We start from the raw sequence: 23,239 nt of genomic DNA on the forward strand, positions 1-23,239 counted from the left end.
CAGGCTATGGGTGGCTAGAAGCCACTTGCTCAGGCTATGGGTGGCCAGGTACTTCTTGTGTGGGCTAAGAGAAGTGGGGGACTAAGTGCAGGCCAATCTATATGTAATAGGAATTCCAGAAGGAGAGGAAATAGAAAAGGGGATTGAAAATATATTTGAAAAAATTATGTCTGAAAACTATCCAGATCTAAAGCAAACTGATATCAAGATACAGGAAGCACAGAGGGCCCCAAACAAGTTGAACCCAAATAGGCCCACAACAAGAAATATTATAACAAAAATGGCAAATTTAAAGATAAAGAGAGGATTTTAAAGGCAGCAAGAGAAAAAAAATAGCATTGATTATAAGGGAACTCTCATAAGGCTATCAGCTGATTTCTCTACAGAAACACTACAGGCCAGAAGAGAGTGGTGAGATATAGTCAAAGTTCTAAAAGGAAAAAATTTGCAGCCTAGAATACTCTACCCAGCAAGAATATCATTTAAAATAGAAAGGGGAAATAAAGGATTTCTCCAACAAACAAAACCTAAAAGACTACATCAATAATAAAAGGTAATCTAAAAAAAATACTGAAAGGTCTCCTACCAATAAAAAATAAATAGGATGGAGGAAATCACAACTGGAAAGCAATCACTAAATAAGCCAGCATAAAGAACAGAAGGGGGGGGGAACTACTGTAAAAGTGACGATAAACACAAGGAATAGCAGAAGGACAAACAAGAAGATGTTAAAAAAAGGACTTCATGGGGGAGGGGGAGGGAGGGGGATGGATTGGGAGCTTGGGGTTAATAGATGCAGACTATTGCCTTTGGAATGGATTAGCAATGAGATCCTGCTGTGTAGCACTGGGAACTACATATAGTCACTTATGATGGAGCATGATAATGTGAGAAAAAAGAATGTATACATGTTATGTGTGACCAGGTCACCATGCTGTACAGTAGAAAATTGACAGAACATTGTAAACCAGCTATAATGGAAAAAAATAAAAATCATTATATATATAAAAAAGGACTTCAAAAACATTGAATGTGGGGAAGGAAAGTAAGAAAATCTAAACCTTTATTTTTTTTTAATAATGTGTTTGAGCCTGTATGACTATTAAGCTAAAGCAAGAAAATATAGGAAGGGGTTAACATACTTTTAAAAAAAAGGCAACCACAAATCAAAACCAAACAGAAAAGTACACAAGCATAAAATAAAGTGGAAATCATCCAACCAAAAAAGAAAGGAAAAAAGGAGAAACATAGAATCAACTGGAAAACAAGGTTTAAAATGGCAATAAATACATATTTATCAATAATTACCTTAAACGTCAATGGACTGAAGCCTCCAATCAAAAGGCACAAAGTGGCAGGTTGGATAAAAAAGCAAAAACCTACAATCTGCTGTCTACAAGAGATTCACCTTAGGGCATAGATTGAAAGTGAGGGGACGGGAAAAGATATTTCATGCCAATGGACAAGACATGAAAGCAGGAGTTGCAATACTCATATCAGACAAAATAGACTTTAAAATGAAGGCCACAAAGAAAGACAAAGAAGGACACTATTTAATGGTAAAAGGATCCATTCAAGAAGAGGATATTACACTTGTCAAAATATATGGCTCTAATACAGGAGAACCCAGATACTTACAATAAATACTAACAGATATAAAAGGAGAAATTGATGGGTATACAATCATAGTGGGAGACTTTAACACCCTGCTCTCATCAATGGACAGATCCTCTATACAGAAAATCAATTAAGGCAATGGAGATCCTAAATGACACAATAGAAAAGTTAGACTTAATTGACATTTTCAGGACATTACATCCAAAAAATCGGAATATACATTCTTCTCAAGTGCACATGGAACATTCTCAAGGATCAATCACATTCTGGGACACAAAACTAACCTCAACAAATTAAAGAGTATAGAACTTCAATTATCTTCTCTGAACACAAAGGCATGAAACTAGAAATCAACCACAGGAAAAGAAATGAGAAAAAACTACATGAAGACTAAACAACATGCTACTAAAAAAACCAGTGGATCAATGAGGAAATCAATAAGGAATTTAAAAAATACCTCAAGACAAATGATATGATGAGAAGATACAACCATTTAAAATCTATGGGATGGTGCAAAAGCAATGCTTAGAGAGAAATTCATAGTGATATAAGCCTTCCTCAAAAAAGAGGAAAAAATCTCAAATAGACAACCTACCCCACCACCTAAATGAATTATAAAAAGACAAAAAAAAAAAACAAAACCCTAAAGTCAGCAGAAGGAAAGAAATCATAAAGATCAGAGAGGAAATCAATAAAATAGAGATTCAAGAAACAATAGAAAAAAAATCAATAAAACCAAGAGCTGGTTCTTTGAAAAGGTAAGCAAAATTGACAAACCTCTTGCCAGACTCACCAAATGGAGAGAAAAAACCCAAATAAACAAAATAAGAAGTTGAAAAAGAAAAAATCACAGTAGGTAATGCAGAAATACAAAAAACCCTAAGAGAATACTATGAACAATTATACGTCAACAAATTTGACAACCTAGAAGAAATGGACAACTTTCTAGAGACTTATAGTCTGCCAAAACTGAATCAAGAAGAAATAAATCAACTGAACAGACCAATCACTAGAATGAAATTGAATATGTCATAAAAATACTCCCTACAAATAAAAGTCCAGGACCAGATGACTTCACAGGCGAATTTGACCAAATATACAAAGGGGAATTTATATCCATTCTCCTTAAACCTTTCCAAAAGTTTAAAGAAGGACCACACCCAAAAATGTTCTATTATGCCACCATCACCCTAATATCAAAACCAGACAAAGATCCTACCAAAAAAGAAAATTATAAGCCAATAAATTTGGTGAATATAGATGCAAAAATTCTCAGCATAATTTTAGCCAACCGAATCCAACAACATATAAAAAAGATCATACACCATGACCAAGTGGGATTCATCCCAGGTTCACAAGGATGGTACAACATATGCAAATCAGTCAACCTCATATACCACATTAACAAAAGAAAAGTCAAAAACCGCATTATCATCTCAATAGATGCAGAAAAAGCATTTGACAAAGTCCAACATCCATTCATGATAAAAATTCTTACCAAAGTGGGTATAGAGGGGAACATACTTTAACATAATAAAAGCCATTTATTACAAACCCACAGCAAATACTCAATGGAGAAAAGCTGAAAGCCTTCCCACCAAAATCTGGAACAACTTTTATTCAACATAGTATTGCAAGTCCTAGCCACAGGAATCAGACAAACAAAGGAAATAAAAGGTATTTGGAAGAGAAGAGGTAAAATTGTCACTGTATGCAGATGATCTGACACTACAGATAGAAAACCCTAAGGACTCCACCCAAAAACTATTCAAACTATTCAACGACTTCAGAAAAGTAGCAGGATACAAGATTATCATTCAGAAATCAGTTGGATTTCTGTATACTAATGATGAAATATTAGCAAAGGAATATAAAATCACAATAACCTTTAAAATCATTCCAAAAGTGAAGTACCTAGGAATAAACCTGACCAAGGAGGTGAAAGACTTATATGCTAAGAATTATAAAATATTCATCAAAGAAATTAAAGAGGATTCAAAGAAATGACAAGGTATTCCATGCTCCTTGAATAGAAGAATTAATAACATTAAAATGGTCATAAAAAATGGTCATACTACCCAAAGCAATCTACAGATTCAGTGTAATCCCTATCAAATTACCATGACATTTTTCACAGAACTAGAACAAACAACCCAAAAATTTATATGGAATCACAAAAGACCCAGAATTGCCAAAGCAATCCTAAGGAACAAAAACCAAGCTGGAGGCATAACTCTCCCAGACTTCAGGCAATATTACAAAGCTACAGTAATCAAGATAGTGTGGTACTGGTACCAAAACAGACATACAGACCACTGGAACAGAACAGAGAACCCAGAAATAAACCCAGACACCCATGGTCAATTAATCTTCAACAAAGGAGGCAAGAATATAAAATGGGAAAAAGACAGCCTTTTTAGCAAGTGATGCTGGGAAAACTGGACAGCCACATGTAAATCAATCAAACTGGAACACACCCTCACACCATACACAAAAATAAACTCAAAATGCCTTAAAGACTTAAATATAAGACAAGACACCATCAAACTCCTAGAAGAGAACATAGGCAAAACATTCTCTGACATCAACCTTACAAATATTTTCTCAGGTCAGTCTCCCAAGCCAATAGAAATAAAAGCCAAAATAAACCAATGGGACCTAATCAAACTGACAAGCTTTTGCACAGCAAAGGAAACCATAAAGTAAACAAAAAGACAACTTGCAGAATTGGAGAAAATATTTTCAAAAGATGCAACTGGCAATGGCTGAGTCTCTAAAATATACACACAACTTATACAACTCAACAGCAGAAAAGCCAACAACCCAATGGAAAAATGGGCAAAAGACCTGAATAGACATTTCTCCAAAGAAGATAAACAGATACCCAACAAGCACATGAAAAAAAAAATGCTCGACATCACTGATTATTAGATAAATGCAAATCAAACTACTATGAAGTTCTACCTCACACCAGTCAGAATGGCCATCATTAGCAAGTCCACAAATAACAAAGGCTGGAGAGGGTGTGGAGAAAAGGGAACCCTCCTGTGCTGTTGGTGGGAATGTAAATTAGTACAACCACTATGGAAAACAGTATGGAGGTACCTCAGAAAACTAAATATAGAACAGCCATATGACCAGCAATCCTACTCTTGGGCATATGTCTGGACAAAACTTTCCTTGAAAAAGACACATGAGCCTGTATGTTTATTGAAGCAATAGTCACAATAGCCAAGACATGGAAACAACCCAAATGTCCAATGACAGATGAATGGATTAAGAAGATGTGGTATATATACACAATGGAATACTACTCAGCCATAAAAATGAACAAAATAATGCCATTTGCAGCAACATGGATGGCATTAGAGACTCATACTGAGTGAAGTAAGTCAGAAAGAGAAAGACAACTACCATATCCCTTATATTTGGAATCTAATATATAGCACAAATGAAACTTTCCACAGAAAAGAAAATCAGAGACTAGTAGAACAGACTTGTGTTTCCAAGGGGGAGGGGAAGGTAATGAGATGGACTGGGAACTTTGGATTAATAGATGCAAACTATTGCCTTTGGAATGGATAACCAAAGAGATCCTGCTGTATAGCACTGGGAACTATATCTAGTCACTTATGATGGAGCATAATAATATGAGAAAAAGAATGTATATATATATATGTGTGACTGGGTCACCTTGCTGTACAGTAGAAAATTGACAGAACATTGTAAACCAGCTATGATGGAAAAAATAAAAATCATTAAAAAATAAATAAAACAAAATATACAAACAGTTCATACAACTTGATTAAAAACCAAACAACTCAATCAAAAAATGGGTAGAAGATCTACATAAGACCATCTCTCCAAAAAAGCCATACAGTCAAATGAAAAGATGCTCAACATTGATAATTATTAGAGAAATGCAAATCAAAACTATAATGAGGTATCACTTCACACCAGTCAGAATGGCCATCATCAAAAAGTCTACAAGTAATAAATGCTGGAGAGGGTGTGGAGAAAAGGGAATCTTTCTACACCGTTGGTGGGAATGTGTATATTAGTGCAGCCACTATGGACAACGGTATGGAGGTTTCTTCAAAAATTGAAAACAGTGTTGCTATATAACCCAACTATCTCACTCCTGGGCATAAAACTGGGAAAGATGAAAGCTCTAATTTGAAAAGATACATGTACCTCAATGTTCGCAGTGGCACTATTTACAATAGCCAAGACATGGAAGCAACCTAAATGTCCATCAACAAATGAATAGGTAAAGACGATGTGACCTACACAACACATACACAATGAAGTATTATTCGGCCATAAAAAGAATGGGCTATTGTCATTTGTAGCAACATCAGTGGACTCAGAGATAATCATACTTAGCAAAGTAAGACAGAAGGACAAATATCATGATATCACATATGTGGAATCTAAAAAGATGTTATAAATGAACTTATTTACAAAAAAGAAACAGACTCAGACATAGAATAAAAACTTGTGGTTACCAAAGGGGAAGAGAGGAGGGATAAATTGGGAATATGGCATTAACTAATACATGCATACTGCCAAGAATTATATGGAGGCTCCTCAGGGAACATACAAATGTGGGCCTTAGTTCTGCTGCCAGTAATCAGCTGTGTGTGCTTGGGCAAGTTCCTTAACATTGGTGGGCTTCAGGCCCTTCTCTATGGGGGTGGGGTGTGCCCTATCAATCCCTGGCATGAAGCATGAACTCTAAAGTGGCCCAGGACGGGAGTTCCCATTGTGGCACAGTGGAAACAAATCCGACTAGTACCCATGAGGTTGTGGGTTCACTCCATGGGTCGGGGATCTGGCGTTGCTGTGAGCCATGGTGTAGGTCACAGACGGCTTGGATCCTGTGTTGCTGTGGCTATGGGGTAGGGTAGTATCTGCAACTCTGATTCGATCCCTAGCCTGGGAACTTCCATATGCTGTGGATGTGGCCCTATAAAGCTAAATAAATAAAAAAATAAAATGGCCTGGGACATCTCTCGTGGTTCAGTATCAGAGGTTCCAGAAAAGATTGGGGATCTCTGGGAATGCCATTAAGATCTGTGATGATTAACATTATGTGTCAACCTGATTGAGCCATAGAATAACTAGATATTTGGTTAAGCATTATTTTTGCATGTGTCCACCATCATCTAATACACTGAGAGTCCACATAGAACAAAAAGGCAGAGAAAGAGAGAATGCTCTCTGCTTGACTGCTTGGGACACTGATCTTCTCTTATCCTCAGACTGAAACTTGGACCATCGTCTCTCCTGGTCCTCAGGCCTTTGGATGTGGACTGGAACTACATCACCAGCTTTTCTAGGTCTCAACTTTCAAACAGCAGATTGTGGGACTTCTCAATTTCCGTAAAGTGAGCCAATTCCTTACACAATCTCAGTCTCTCCATCACAGTCTTTATTATCTCTATCTATATATCCTACTGGTTCTGTTTCTCTAGAGAACCTAATACTAGATCTAAGAGGCTGGATGATTGATCAGGAAGAGGAAAGACTGGTTATCCTCAGAGAAAAGAACCACTTTCCTAATTAATAGGAAGTATTTATGTATTGAACATCAACTATGTACCATCATTGTATATTATATACCCTAGTCAAGTGAATAAAGGAAATTCAAGATGCCAGTCTGCCCACAGGGAGTTTACTGTTTCTTTACGGAACTCTGTTGGGTTATGTATTTGATGTTCTACTTATTAAACAAATGGGCAGTTTAAATGTTTGTCATCAAAAAGAGATAGCTCTCATCATTCAGTATTTTGATTTTTTAAAATTTTGAAACCGAAATGGGCAGATAGCACTACTGACCTGAATACAGCACAAGACTGCAATTATTTTAATCCCTGACTTCACTATTTGACTAAAGGTATTTAACCTGCAGATTCCATCGTTGTTCCTTTTCAATAAACCATGAACAATAACATTCAATATTACAGAAAGTTTTACAGAATAGTGATGATTGGTTTATATGGCACAGCATTGCTAATCAAGAGATGGGGTTTTGAAGATACTGAAAAAAACTCATGGTTACCAAAGGGGGAAGGGGGTGGGTGAGGGATAAATTGGGAGTTTGAGATTAGCAGATACAAACTACTATATATAAAATAGATAAACAACAAGGTTAAAGTGTATAGCACAGGGAACTCTAGTCAATATCCTGTAACAAACCATAATGGAATAGAGTATGATAAATATATATTAAATATGTGTGTATAACTGAATCATTTTGCAGTACAGCAGAAACTAACACTATAAATCAACTTCACTGTAAATATACTTTAATAAAAAAGAAAAACAGATGGGGTTTTGAATGTTATAGATAAATAGAATTACATTATTCCTCCCACAGAAATAAAATTCCTAGAAAACTATTTAATAATTGGTCCCAAAGTAAAAAAATTCAAGAGAGAGAGGAAGAGACAGCAAGAGAGGCTTTCTAATATTCCTACAAATATCAGTGCTGGAGGGTACCTGATGCAGAAGTGCTAGCAGAGTGCTAGCTGTTAGTCAAACTACACTTCCTGGAGTTCCTGTCGTGGTGCAGTGAAAACGAATCCAACTAGGAACCATGAGGTTGTGGGTTCGATCCCTGGGCTTGCTCAGTGGGTTAAGGATCTGGCATTGCCATGAGCTGTGGTGTAGGTCACAGATGCGGCTTGGATCTGGTGTTGCTGTGGCATCAGCTCTGATTGGACCCCTAGCTAGGGCACCTCCACATGCCGCTGGTGCAGCCCTAGAAATACAAAAAGATAAAAACAAAAAACCACCAAAATACACTTCCTTTTATTCTGTGGTGATAGAATTGTGGCCATTTCCCAGGCCCCCTTGCAGTTTGGGCAGGAGTTCCTGTATAATGTGTTTGACCAAGCTCCAGTCTATGAGGGTGAGCCAAAGAGATCTGGGCCAGAGCTTCTAGGAAGATAGGCCTCCCTCCTCCAAGCTCTCCTTCCCCTGGTGGAGGCTGAAGAAACAACACACTTGCAACTTGGCTTTGACCATTCAGGGGAGGAAACACCCTACGGGACTGAGGGGAAACAAGGTACAAGGAACCTGGGACCCTGAATGGTGGCGTGGAGCAGAGCTGCCTGCTAGTCTGGAGTTCAGAGAATTTATCCAAGCTACATTTTGGTCTGGAGCTTGTCTACAAATACGATGATCCAGAAGACCAATCTATGGGTAACTAAAGTTTTGTTAGAATGGGTCAAGTCAAAGATTTAATTACTTTGTATTTATACAGATTCTATCAAGGGATAGTGAAAGATACCATAGCTGTTCAAAATGCTGACAAATTATGGGTGGACTCTAAATAGTTCTTCCTTTCAATGGATTACTTATCCACAAATTTATCTAAGAGCATCTTACACTTCTTTTTACTTTCACCCATATCACTTATGAGGGTTTATCATGAAGTCACTCCACAATAATTCTATGTTTCACGTTGTTTTTGGAAATTAACTCCCGTTTAAAGTCTAAGGATATTAAATCATTATGAGCAAAGTTGCCAGTTTCCCAATGAATTCACAATACATCTCATTTTCATGTGAAATATCTACAATTTGACATGTGAACCATGTTGGCTAACATGGTGTGCTAAGCTTTAGGAAATCTGTATCTTAAACAGTTAGCCTCAAGATTCCTTCAATATTACCCAAGGAGTATTTCTATATTTTCAGAAGAATTTCTCTTTTTTTGGATATTGAACCTATGTCAGAATGATTTAAGTTATATGTCTAATCCATTAATCCCTTCTACCTACTTCAAAGAGGTGACACTGTCACAGAAAGCAAGAGAAAATATGAGGGGGTGGTAGAGACAGATAATTTGCTTGGTAGGAGGGCACCTGAGTCAGCAGTTTCTCACATAATTCTCTATTAATAAAAGCAGTTTAAGAGTGGTCTCTAATTTCCTTCAATCATTTAATATTTCTGGAGTGCCTATCATATGTTGCATTATTTTGTACATGACATTTCCTAGTTAAACTTGAGATGAAGAAGGTCACTCATACTTCCAGACCAAGGAATTACTAATTAGCATTAAATTCTCACTATTCATGTTCTTAAACAGCAATTATGAATTTGCCTGTGCTTTTTCATATAGTGCTGCTGAGGGAAGGTTAGCCTGAAGTCTGAAGAGGAGTTATCTTGAGATCTCTGTCCTTTGAGATAGGATATAGAAATGGTAAGTTAGGTAGTTTTTGTTGAGGCTTGTCAAGGTACAAAGTTCATCTTCTGTTAGTAAGGTGGTGATATTTTTTAAGCAGCTATTAGAGAAGAGAATAATGCTTAGTTGAAATAGACACATTAGAGAAATACATTGCTAATTTTGTTAAGCCAGCAAAAGTTTGTGGGGCCTCATTCTGCACCAGCCTCCTTGCAAGGTGCTGAGAACAAAAAGCCAAGACATGGTCCCACATGTTAAGAGGTCAAAAATATATCTAGTGTGGAGAAAGGTATGTAAATCCATAGTGACTATACCATGGGGTAAGCTTGCTTGGTGATCTAAGCTGCAAATAACCTGCAATTCTTCTAGATCTTTAAGGGCAGAGCTGTCTTATTCAATCTTCTATCCCTAGCACCTAGCCCAGTATCTGGCTCACAGAAGGAGCTTACACATGTCTGTGGAATTTGTTGTGCCATCCAGTTTATTTTGAAGGCTGAGCACTTAGAGAGGCTGACTAGCTCAACACAGTAGCAGATCCTGGCAGGGTCTTTCCCCCATTAACAACAACCTCTTTTTTTTTTTTTTTTGGGGGGGGGGCTGCATCTGTGGCATATGGAAGTTGCCAGGCTAGGGCTCAAATTGGAACTATAGCCGCTGTCCTATGCCATAGCCACAGCAACATGGGATCCAAGTTGCATCTGTAGCCTATACCTCAGCTCACCGCAATGCTAGATCCTTAACCCACTGAGTGAGGCCAGGGATATAACCCGCATCTTCATGGATATGAGTCGAATTCGTTTCTGCTGCACCACAGTGGGAACGCCAGAAGAGGTAATTTTTTGATAAGTGGTTGCAGGTGTGCTGACTGCCCACATGATTGCCTCTCTCCTCTGCAGATGCATCACATTTCTCTCCAGGGATCTCTGTTTCCGGAAGGCAACTTCAGGCCTCATCAGGCCCCTGGGGCTACTTCCCTGCTTTTCACTTCTGCATCCCCCTGTGCATGCTTCCCAGGAACGCATTGTAGTTTAGGCTGCTGGCTAAGAAGAAAATCCAGGAGGAAGCATGGAGGAAGCTCCTTCAAAGAAGAGGCATTTTTTAGAAAGCCCTAAGTAGGAACACTTGTCTCTTTCTCCTAAAATTACAACACTTTGAGCCAAGAGAGATTTGCAGTGATTTTTTAAATAAAATGTAAGATATGGAGACAAAAAAGCTTCACCCACCAAGGCCTCACTAGATCTAACCATTCAACCTGAACAATGTGAGTCTTGGCACAAACAGGTTCCCAGGTCATTTAAGACATACAATAACTGTGCACGTGGTGTTTCTTTTCTCTAGTATGAGAGATGGAATTTTAGGGCATTATAGCTCAACAATAGTGAACTGTATATTTTCAGATATTACCCAATGTAAGTATGCGCTAGTCCATACCATGTAAAATATCAAACATGCTCAATGTTCCTTTACAGCACCTACATTGTTAGAAATGTCTCATTGACTGACGCTAAGACCAAGAGAGTCACAGAGGACACTTCAGCACAGTCCCTGGCAGAAATTCATATGCCATAGCCAGAATTGTTTATGTCAGCTACAGAAATGCAAATACCAAATTACATTAGAAGCTGATACGGCACTTTATAAGCAACAACAGAAGTGTTGTTCACATTAGGTGATTAACAATTAGCCATCCATCCACTAATTACATAAATACTTATTAGGTACTTGCTAGGTACCAGACATTATTTTACCTCTTGGGGTACAGTATTAAATAAGAGACAAGATCCCTCTTTTCATGGAGGATATATTTTAAAGTGAAAGACATGTAAATAAAAACAAGCAAAGATGCAGTGATACCTGTAAGAAAAACAAAACTCTTAGGTGATATGATAGCAATTGCTGGCCAGATTCAGCTTTTTTAAGGTGTCAAGCTAAAATCGGGATGACAAGAAGGAACCTGTCACACGAAGATCTGGGGCAAGAATGTTCCCTGCAGAGGAACGAGTGGGGACAGCAGGCAATGAGGCCACTGCACGAGGGGAACAGAGCACAGGGCAATGTCCCTGGAGTTCATGAGGGGATGAAGCGCAGAAGGAGCTAGGGAGGGGGACCAGGTGCCAGGTCACCAGGCAGGATGATGACCAAAAAATATTTGGGCTTAAGAATGGAACAGAAGGCAAAATAGAAGGAACAGTTGGAATCAGATGATACTAAAATGTAGACTTTTGGAAAAGCTCAACTTGCTCCAGGCATGGTTTTCATCTGGGTCTTATTAGTGCCTAGAACAGTCTCTGATGAAGCCAACCTGCAGTGCCATTCTTTATTGGTCTCTTAATCTTAGATTCCACTATCTTGTCTGTAACATATTTTTCCCTTGGTTACCAACATAATACACATTTCTGATGGAACATTTAGAGAATACAGATAAGCTAATGGAAGAAATAAAATCACTCCAAATCCAGCCACCCAAGGATAACTACTGTTAACATCTGAGCACAGACTCTCTTAATGCTTATTTAGTGCAGTGATTTGAAATCACTAGTGCAGTGATTCTTGAGTCTGGGTGAAAATCATGGCTTTGTAACTTGCTAAATGAAAGTTGTTCATTTTTCAGTCTGTTTTAATTGCTTATTAAAATGCAGTGTAACTGTCTGCAATTATCTTTTAGCCTCAGCTTCCTCATCTGCAGAATGATAATAGTAATATTACCTTTCTCCTAAGTCTGCTGTGAGGATGAAATGAGAATCCATGCAATGATCCCGAGGCAGTGCCTGGCATACATTACACACTCTAACATGTTAGGCATTTTGCTATTACCATTTTACAAAGTTGGGATCATACTGTAGAACTGTCAGTATATAAGTTATTATTCCAATTATCACTAGCATTTTTACATGATCTTAAATATTTTTGTATGTTGTCATCTTTAATGTTCACATCTCATTTTTCTGTAGAGATAATAACTTAGTTAATTCTCTGTGATGGCACAGTTAGATTAGTTTCAATTTTTCACAATTAAAAAAATTCTACAGATAAAATATTACAAATTTTCATGATTATTTCACTAGGATAAATTCCAAAAGTGACTGAGTCATGGGCATGTATATTTCCAAGACTCTTTGCTACGTTTGACTGTCTTCTACAATGGATTTTGATTATACCATGGGTAAATAATGTTGAGAAATAAGTAGTTTGCATATGTGTGCCATTTTGTAGGTCTGATTTACCATCAGCTTAGTGAAATACAATCCCTGCCTTTTTTTTCTCCACACTTGTTTATATCTTTTGGTCAGCATCATCCTCTCTCATTCCTAAAGGAAACTTCTCACAGTTCCAGGTTTCCAGTTGAACAAGTGTGCTTACAATTTTCTGATTTGCTGGCAATTCTGTAGTTATTATTCACTTTGCTTGAAGCTCTAAACATAGAGCATTTTCAGTATATTAGAAACCCAAGCCTCTCATTTTATAATAAAGAAATTCAAGTAGAGGGAGCCAAGCAATTTGTCCAAGTTGCTCATCTGGTCCATGCCACTGTTAGACAACTACTCAAAGCCTGCTCATTTTTTTATCTCTGCTATGTAGTTCAGCAGCAGCACAGCTAGACAGCCAATCATGTTTGCTGAATGACTACTTGGAAGTATTAACTTATAGCCTTTCAGATTTTTGTAGCTGGAAAGGGCTATAGAGTTGTAGGGAATGAGGCTTATATTGGTTAATGTGATATGTTAGTTACACGGTTGGAACAACTCAGGTCTCAACTCCCAGGAGAGAAAAAAAGCCAGGAGAAAACAAGGCTTCTTGGGAAAATAATGGTGTCATGTAGAGAAGGGATTCAACTAACCCTGCCTTGTTCAAGGGGCAAAGCTAGGGGTATGTAAAACTGGTAGTTTTTGGTAGGGCAATTTCAGCCTAATTCAGGGAAGAGCATTTTGGATAGTTAGGATTGTCCCAAAGTGAAATAAGTTTTCTTGAAAGGAAGTGTTTAAGTATAAATAGGGTATTTTGAATAAATTATCAAGTATGTTTGAAAAGAAAAAAAATGTTTTGTGTACCTGGTTGGGATGGGTGACTTCTAAGTTCTCCACCAAAACTGAGATTAAATGATTTTATGCATAGATAGATGGATAATTTTTTCTTTGTGGACATGTTACCTAGTAATTAAATCTTTTGCATATCAACGTATTGTTTCCTGTTATAAGTGGGATAGACCAGATAAATTCTAAGGTCCCCACTGCCCCAAGATTATACGGTTCTAAATCGTCTTTTTAGTGCTAATTCAGTGTGCTATACACAGTAGGAGTTCAAATAGTAAATTTAAATTAGCTCTTAAGCATAGAAAAAAAAATCTACATTTAAGATAAATTGACCTACAGGCTCCATGCAGTTGAACAAATGATTGAACGCAGCTGAACTCACCTGGTCTCAATCAAATCTATCAGTTGATCACATTCAAGGGCAGTAAATATGCATTAACTTTTTTTAAATGAAAGAGGTTAAAATTAAAAGAAGAAATGTGAGTGGATTGTATTGCGATGAGATAAAAGTGTTCTCTTATTGGGTTTCTGAATGATATGAAATTTGGCTGGAATTATTTCCTAGAATATAAAGAATCCTAATATTAAATTGCAAATATGATTTAATTGCACTTCAAGTATGGAGTTACTGAAAGACTGCCCACAGTGTAATAATTTCACCCAAATTCTAGTGGTAAGACACATAAATGAACTGTATTACAGGAATACTTTCAATTTTCAGGATTTCTTATCAGTAATAGAAATGGAGGTCCTGGCAAGTTCATACTTGGGTTCAGTGAAAAGCTAGTAATCTAGCAGAGCTTTGGTGAGAATAATAGCATCTGTGATGCACTCTTTGCAATTTCTAAGGAGGAAGGAAATGAATAAAAAGACAGCAAAGGTTTTTTTTTTAGCTTTCCTTTCTTCTTTCCTCCTCCTCTCCTCTCATTAAAAGGCTAAAGAAGGAAATTAATATTCAAATTCAAATCAAATTCATTTGATTTACCAACATTGTCACTGTTGGGACCCTCTTAACAGTAAAAAGTAATGGCTTAAGTCAAGATGGGCTATCATTGGTGAGAATATCCCAGTCCTGTTTTTTTTCCCCACCCAGTTAGGAAAATGTATAACATTTCAGGGGTAGCAAGAATGTCTATGTGTCAGACATTGTGCTTGAGGCCAAAGAGATAAAAACATTAGGCATGAACCATGGACTCATAGAAGCATAGCAAATGTACAGCATAGGTTCATCACAGAACCCAGCCAAGGCTCAGAGTTCTTTATGGCTCAAGGATCCAGTCACTGCTAACCCACCACAGAATTGGCATAAGTGGTGACACGTCAGTCACCCCAGCTGGGAAGCCACAAATTCTAGAGTAACAAGTCTCATTCTAACAATCATAGTCATGGTTATTTCATGTCTACAAAGACCCACTTCATACATATCCTCCTGAAATTTGATTTTTTTTCAATTCCACTCTCAGAAACATGAAACAGAAGAACAAACCAAAAAAGCTACCTCCACTGCTGCTTTTGCCCTTTCAAATTCCTCTTCCAAGGAGTGGTTTCTGGAAAGCAACGCACTTCCCCAGCGCTGTTCTTTGGTCAGTCGAGCCTGAAAAAAAAACAAACATGTGGTGTTATAATTTTGGAGTCATGTAATAAAAAAATACCAATTTTTTCCTTTTCCCAGAGTCCACTAAAGTTTAAGAAGCACCTGCATCTGATATTATTTTTGGAGTGATGCAAGCATGATGTTGCCCAGCCTGATGTGGCGCCTAAAAGCATGCACATACGTGCGTGGACCTTCAAGTGCTTGGCCTCAGCCCTAGTCTTATTAAAACCAATGACCAGGCCCAGCCTCCCAAAGATCTTTTCATTGGTCTTGGTTTCAGGCATTGATAGGTTCCTAAGTATTCCCATGTGATTCTAACATTCAGCTAGGATGATGAGACCTAGAATATTTGACCTTTCAGGAGGACCAGCCTCAGGTGAAACCGTTTAGATGCTGAGATGGGAGGCAGCTGCTAGGTCTTTCTCCCATACACACAGCAGAGATTCATGCTGAATTCTCTTTCCTTTGCCTCCCTTCTGTTGGCACACATCTGTCTCACGTCCCATTTCCTCACTGCTCTCTCCTAAATAATAGTCACTTAGATAAAATCATGTCTGGTAATACCAACTGCTTTGCTGCAATTAACAGGCAATGTGATACACATCTTAACTAAATGCAAATATTTCCAGAGGATCCCCCACAAAAAATATGCTGGAATTTTAAAAAGTTATTAATTTTTAATTTCACAATGGATATATTCATTCTGAACAATTTAATCATGGCAAATAAGAGGTGTAACTTTAGATCTTTTTTTTTCTTCAAGTTACAGGTATGTTTATGCACCCATAAACCCAGAGATGCACCCATAGATAGAATGTTGCAATGTGTTCTAAAAATTTTTTTGAAACATAAACAGTATGCAATTCTGTTGCTTACTTTATTCTATCCAACAGTGTCTCTTGGAGAGCCTCCACATTTCCTTCTTATAGATCTACCTCAATCTTTCTCCAGGGATTTCCTAGTGAGTATATACTGTACTTTAATCAGAACTCTCTCCATGAGCATTCAGGGTATTTCTGATTTTTCTCCATGTAATTGCTTGTTTTCTTCTCTATCTTCTGGCTCTGCTGCAGGATCCACATGGGTAGGGTTTTGTCTGATAACTTTTTTACTGCCTCATCCGTAGCTCAGGGCCTGGCATGATGTAGGCCCCAAGGATACCTGTGGACAGACTGCACTGATGAGGCAGCTAGGCCTTGGGGAGCTAGGAGGAGAGAGGCTTGGAGTAAAGTGCCCCCACCGCTTCCAGGGCAGGGGTGGTTCCTTGGCCCATGTGGTAGACAGCTGTTCTGTAGTCTCAACCCCTGCTTCTATGAAAATTACTTAAACAGGCCTGGGTTCCATGCCAGACCAATGAAATTATCTCTGAAGGTGGGGCCTGAGAATTAAATGTTTGAAAAGCTCCTGTAATGCTTTTGAAAAGCAGTCATGTTCAAAAACAAAAACTATAGCAAAACTTTGCTCTTTACCCAGCACTTACCATTTCACTCAGCTGCTTTTTATTCTTTTTCCATCATCACTGGTCCTCAAGAGGAACCTTGTCCCCCATTTTATCATTACCCAGTAGTAATACCATGGCTCACTACATGCCAGATGTTCTCCAAGTTCTTTAGCTACTATAACTCATATTTGCCTTTTCAACAACCTTAGGTAGGTAACTGTTAACTCCACAACACTGAGGCACAGAGAACCTAAGCAACTCGCCCCTGGTCTCACAGCTAGTAAGTAGAAGGGCTGGTGCTTCTGGGCTATGCTCATAGCCACTGCATGCAGTGCCTCTCACAGAAAGCTATGCTCAACTGGCTATTTTAAGAAGACGCAAAATGTGGAAAAGCTGTCCCTTGGAGGTTCATGCATGGTTGAGCGAGTCAGCCAAGAAATCCTCTAGAATACTGTAGGCTGAAAATAATAATGAAATAATTATTAAGAGAACTGACCACAAACAACTGTCTTAGACTGAGTTTTGCTTTATGAACGTGAAAGTTTAATTTATTGGAACATTAATTTATGTTTTCTCCTCCTGGATGTACTCCCTGCTGTATCTCTGGCATCTCCTGCAAATAGTAGGTGCTCCATAGATAATCAGTAAATATTTGTTGAAAATATGCTGTCAGGGGATATATGAGTGAATGAATGAAAGATATTTATCTCCCCTACTCCCAGAAGGTAGTATGTGTTCTCGGTCAAGGTCTCCCGGCCAATTAGAGGTTAAGGAGAATTCATAGGAGACTTTTTTTTTTCTTGTGCCTGGAGTAGCAGAGGTCTGTGCTAGCAAGCCCTGGTTTTGGGGTTGGGGAACAGCTGTGGTATGCTCTAAAAGGGTTCCTAATAAGGAGTGAGTTCTGTCAGAAGCTCAGGGTTGAGGCCTCTAGAGCAGTGCATATAGTCAGAAGAGGGAGGTGGATGAGGGCAGGTTGGGGTCTGTCCTCTGGGACCAGTGCCTTGCTCTCTGGTGGGCCAGCCCCAGTGGCCACCAGGAACAAGCATGTCCTCTTATTATCTGGGCCCTGTGGAAGCTACTAACTTTTTCTAATCCAGACAACTGAGGCAGGGAGGGGGAAGGAATCTCCAAAAACATAAGCGAGATTGATTATTACAAATTCCAGATATTAGGATGTAAATACATCTTTTGGGGGGCCATCATTCAGCCACCACAACCCTCATCTGACACTCTTGAGTCACAATATATTTGATTAACAAATATAAAGGTACAGATGATTTACAACCTTTTAGAATGGATTGCTTGTTAGGGTGTTAGAGCCTGGTAGAGGAGTTAACCCCAAAGATGATACGACTTTATTGTCGGTGTGGAAAATTAATCAATCTTGTATCTAACTTGGTAAACCAATTTAAGCATTTCTTTTCCAACTGGCTATTTAAACCTTTGTTCCTTAATCCTTTTCTTTTGCAACAAACCCTTTCATCTTCTTGCTGGATCCTGCATTAATGAAATCAACGGATTTTAAAAATTTGGGCACATGGTAAGATATAAACTTTGTGCATTTATTTAATAATGTCATAAATGACATTAGGAGAAGAAAGAGAAAGCACTAATATTTTTGTCCCAAGGCACCTCATTTTTTCAGAGGCACTTTTCACTGGTGAAATATGATCTGTCTTTCCTGTGAAGCCTGACCTAACAGGACTCCATTACTGTCACTGGCTTCTGTTCATCAATGTTTCACGACCCAAGTGGATTATGAATCACAGGATTCAAAGGGCACCATATATCAGGAAGAAGTGAAAAATCTCTCAGGATTCTAGACTTACAATTCATATTTTCTTTAACCACCTAAAATAGCAAGTGTAAATAGAATCTTACTGTGCAAATGAAATTTTATTTTGATAGTACAATTACTATTTAGGTAAGTGCTATTTTCTACATTGTTATAAAAGCCTTGTGTTATTACTAATTCAAATGTTAGCTACTTCACATTTTAAAGCCATTTATTTTGCCCAAGGAAGCATAAAATAAATGTTATAAAATATAAGTAGATACCAAATGTAAACAGAGGCCCTTTTCAAGCTGAGAGCAGTATATGTAAAAACCATTATAGGTAAAGGTTCTGAAACTTTTTAGCAACACAGCAGTGTGTCCAGAAATGCTGATTCAGGACTGAGAAAGAAATAGAGATTATACACATAGTATAAGATCAGCCTTCTTTTCAAATAACACTTTTTTTTACATCTAATTTCATTATAGACAACACTGTAATATGGGAAAACATAAGTAATGCTTGTAAATTGCAAATATTTCTTAGTATTTGACTAGAGGAATGACAAGCAACAGAATTACACCTGTAAGTTTGGGTTGCAGCTATTTTGGTAGCATAAAGGCTGTAATAACAGGTCTTGAGCTGTAGTGTACATTGTGCATTGGAGTCACCTGGAGGTCTTGTTCCAACATGGTTTGCCGGGCTCCAACCCCTGGAGCCAGTAGGTGTTGTGTGGGGCTGTAGAATCGTTATTTCTAAGAAGTCCCCAGGTGCTGCTGGCACTGCAGGCCTAGGGACCACACTGTGAGAACTTCTGATCTAGATATGGACATTATGTGCATGTAGGTGGAACTCTGGAGTTCAGAAAAATGCTCTGATGTAGGCATTTCTTTTCTTCTTTGCATGATTTTGCAAAACACTCCACAGTTAACAGCAACCTCCTGGAAGTGCCTTGGCTTTAGAAACAGTATTTTAATTGGTTTAAGCTAATTGGATTTTAGGGTATTACATTCTCCAAAGAAGAAAGCATTTAATTCTCCCAGCTGTTGGTTGCACTGAATGATCGGCACTAGGTGAAGGGAAAGAAGAAAGAACTAAATAACTCTAAAAATAATATTATGTTTCATTCTCTTTATTCAAAATTATGACTGATCAAAATTGTGATTTTCAAATGACTGTATTTGTGGCTGTGGTTGTTCTAGCATAATTTTGTTGGCTAACCTCTAAAGCAGTCATTTATAAGCAGTAGCTTCTTATAAAATTACCTTTACTTTATTGCTAGAGATCTTCCACCAAAACACATTTTAAAAAAGTTCAGCATCTTTCCAAAAGAAATTGGAGAAAAGGGATCTGCTTAAATGAAGAAAACTATAACAACTAGCAGACTTTATATAAAAGTCATTAAAAGTATAATCTCTGAAGTGAGACTGTCTGGAGTCAAATCCCGCTTTACCATTTCCTATAAGTGGTGACCTTGGACAAATTACTTAATCTCTATAATCCTCAGTATTCTCATCTGCAAAGTGTTTATTCAATTATGAAGTCCATATAAGAATTGAGTGCAATGATTCATGTAAGTAATACATACACAATTCTCAGTACATAGTTAAGTGCTCAATAAAACTTGGCTTTTGTTATTATTTTTCTGGTTAGTGCTTACAAGTGTGCCTTCAGAAATTCATTTAAAAATCTGTATTTGGAGCACTGTTGTTTACTGGTTAATGAAGACAAGTTGAACTCATGCTAGAACAGATCATCTAAACACTTACCTTGTTAAAATGGTAAGGATATTTTTTCTTAATCAGTCAACAGACATTTATCATTGAAAGTATACAAAAAGTTGTACCTTATATAACAAGAGCAAATTCACAGAGCTTTGTGCAAAGGTGGGCAGAACATGATTTCCATCTCCATCCAACTATGGAATTCTATTTTATGGAACATCAAGGCAAATCAGGACTGATTTTTAAAGGAGATGGACAGTCTAATAGCATATATAATTGAAATTCACTTTTGAAACAACCGTCAAAATGATAAAAGAATAAAATTTTGTCCTTTTATTTTTTAATTTTTGTCCTTGAACCATTAGTCTCTACTTTCAACTTTTTTTAATTGGGCAAACATTTTGTTTCTCCTTTTTTGGTAGCATCCCTTATTTCTTCACTTTAAAAAGTATATTTTGAGTACTTGGTATGTGCAGATTTTCTAGTATGCTGAGAATGATCTTCAGATTTCCTTCCTTCCTTTTTGCCTTCCTGCTGTCCTTGCCTTTCTGCCTTCTTTGCTTTGTTCCTTCCTTCCCTCTTCCTTGCTTTCTTCCTCATTGGTAGCGTACCATGTGTGGCCAGGAGGGGACAAGGGATGTTACTGTGGCTCCTGTGCTATCTTCCAAAAAGCACATCTGTATTTATAATGTACAATCTAATTGTTTCTACTGATATAATGGTCTTCATACTTAAAATCTACCTCCTCATATTTCTAATTTTTCCACTGCCTCACTTATGGCTTTACGGATAGTAGACATTCAGTCTCATTTATTGAAATGGAATGAAATGGAAGTCATCAGCATTTCTAAGAGTAAGAGGATGAGAATGAATTTGGTGGAAGAGGCACAAAATTGTGTATGGCCTCAGATCAGATGACAACCCTAAATCATCTTACAGTTTCTGGAAGAAAGTGATATTCCTTAAAATCACCCAACACATATTAAGACTAGAAACATAAGTAATAGTTGGGGCTTGCAATGAGAAGAGAAATCGATGGTCTGTGAGTTCTCTCAGGTGGATAGGCTTGATGTGGCTGATGAGGTGATGTGTGATGAAGACAAGGGCTTTAGAAGCTGATGGGTGTGATTTGAGTAGTGGCGCCTCTTCAGGTCAGCTGTGTCACCTGGGGAAAATTACTTCTGTTTTCTTTTTTTTTTTTTTTTTTGTCTTTTTGTCTTTTGTCGTTGTTGTTGTTGCTATCTCTTGGGCCGCTTCCGCGGCATATGGAGGTTCCCAGGCTAGGGGTTGAATCGGAGCTGTAGCCACCGGCCTACGCCAGAGCCACAGCAACGCGGGATCCGAGCCGCGTCTGCAACCTACACCACAGCTCACGGCAACGCCGGATCGTTAACCCACTGAGCAAGGGCAGGGACCGAACCCGCGACCTCATGGTTCCTAGTCGGATTCGTTAACCACTGCGCCACGACGGGAACTCCTACTTCTGTTTTCTAAGATGCATTTCTCATCTGAGAAATGGAGAGAATATTCATTCCCAAGATTATTGTAAACATTTCAAATATTATATTAGAAATATATTACATTACTATTAAGATGCATTTCCCTTTACATGACTCTTTAAAAAATTTAGAATATATACCTGTACCTTTAAAGTTTAAATTGTTCTTATTTTGGATACTGCCGACTTGATGGAATTATTACTATGTGAAAGGAAGCATTTGCTCTGCCAAAGCCAGCAACATCAGAGAGTTACACGATTGTGACTCCATATTTGGAGACCCCAGCTGCCATACCTCTGGTGAAGTCCAGCTTAGGTGGGCAAGAGCCTGTCTTGGAGCAATCCTTCCAGGGTCCAGGCTTGAAAAAGATATGCTTGAACCATCACTCTCTGGCAAGAGTTGGATTCTTTTTCTTTGCTTCACCACTATCTCAATTTATTTATGGAGAAAGCTAATTTTATACCATTACCTTCTGTGTGTTTTTCTTTGATGCTTCAAATGCTTTCTAATTTTTCAGATTTCATGATTACTTTAAACAGGTAACTCCGGGGAATACAAATTTTACCCAGTTTGCATAATGTCAAGAAACTTTAAATATACAGGGATTTTATAATTTATTATAATCTCCTGCCACTCTGATTAGTGTGTTCAAAACACTATTTGAAAGAGACTAGTCTATGTTTTTCTTTTTCCCCATCTTAAAAAGAAAATGAACTAACATGAGAATTCTTTTCACTGTGAGCTTTCATTCCCTTTGTGATTCTAAATACGATTTTAAAGCAAGGCTTGGAAATAGTTCCTCACCTGTTGTACCAAGATAGTTTATGTCGGCTTGAGAGAGGTTAAGATTTTCCTGTGAGCCATTTGAGTGATAATGGAATAGTAACAAATTTTGGTGTGCTGAAATTGTTCATTTGAAGTCTGCAGGTCAGTTTTAAGTAGATATCACTTCATCATCTTATTTACTTAAAGAGAGCATATATTTAAGAGCATTAAAGACATCTGTGTTTTATTCAAAGTAGATGAATGTCTATTCTCTTGCTGCTCCATTTGATGACAATATTTTAGATGATTAAATCCCAAATTCATGGAATTTTCCTAACCATAGGCTGGCATTAAAACTAGGAGATTATAAATTTCCTTAGTTTAGGCAAATCTTGATAAGTAAACATGGAGTGTTTGTTTGTTTTTAACAATTTAGGGACTCCTGCTGTGGTGCAGTGGGTTAAGGATCCAGCTGCAGCAGTTTGGGTCACTGCAGTTGGATCTTGTTCCCTCCCCAGCCCAGCATAGTGGGTTAAGGATCCAGTGTTGCCACAGCTGTGGCGTGGATTGCAGCTGCACTCAGATTCCATCCCTGATCCAG

The 23,239-nt window shown here is 37.9% G+C and overlaps 1 protein-coding gene across 30 annotated transcripts in view; it reads right to left on the minus strand.

Moving 5' to 3' along the window:
* The window catches only part of PEX5L (peroxisomal biogenesis factor 5 like), a 782,439-nt gene that overhangs the window by 71,483 nt on the left and 687,717 nt on the right, over positions 1-23,239 (minus strand). For all 30 annotated transcript variants that reach the window (XM_084990388.1, XM_003132551.7, XM_005670010.4 and 27 more), the window contains one exon: positions 15,340-15,435. In XM_084990388.1, the coding sequence (XP_084846514.1) occupies positions 15,340-15,435 (96 nt within the window). The remainder of the gene's footprint in view (positions 1-15,339; positions 15,436-23,239) is intronic.

Source organism: Sus scrofa, chromosome 13, assembly GCF_054392235.1.
Source record: "Sus scrofa isolate SSC_HxYL_T2T_F1_AM1 chromosome 13, Sscrofa_HxYL_maternal_Yorkshire_Landrace_v2.0, whole genome shotgun sequence".
Classification (NCBI taxonomy): Eukaryota; Metazoa; Chordata; class Mammalia; order Artiodactyla; family Suidae; genus Sus; species Sus scrofa.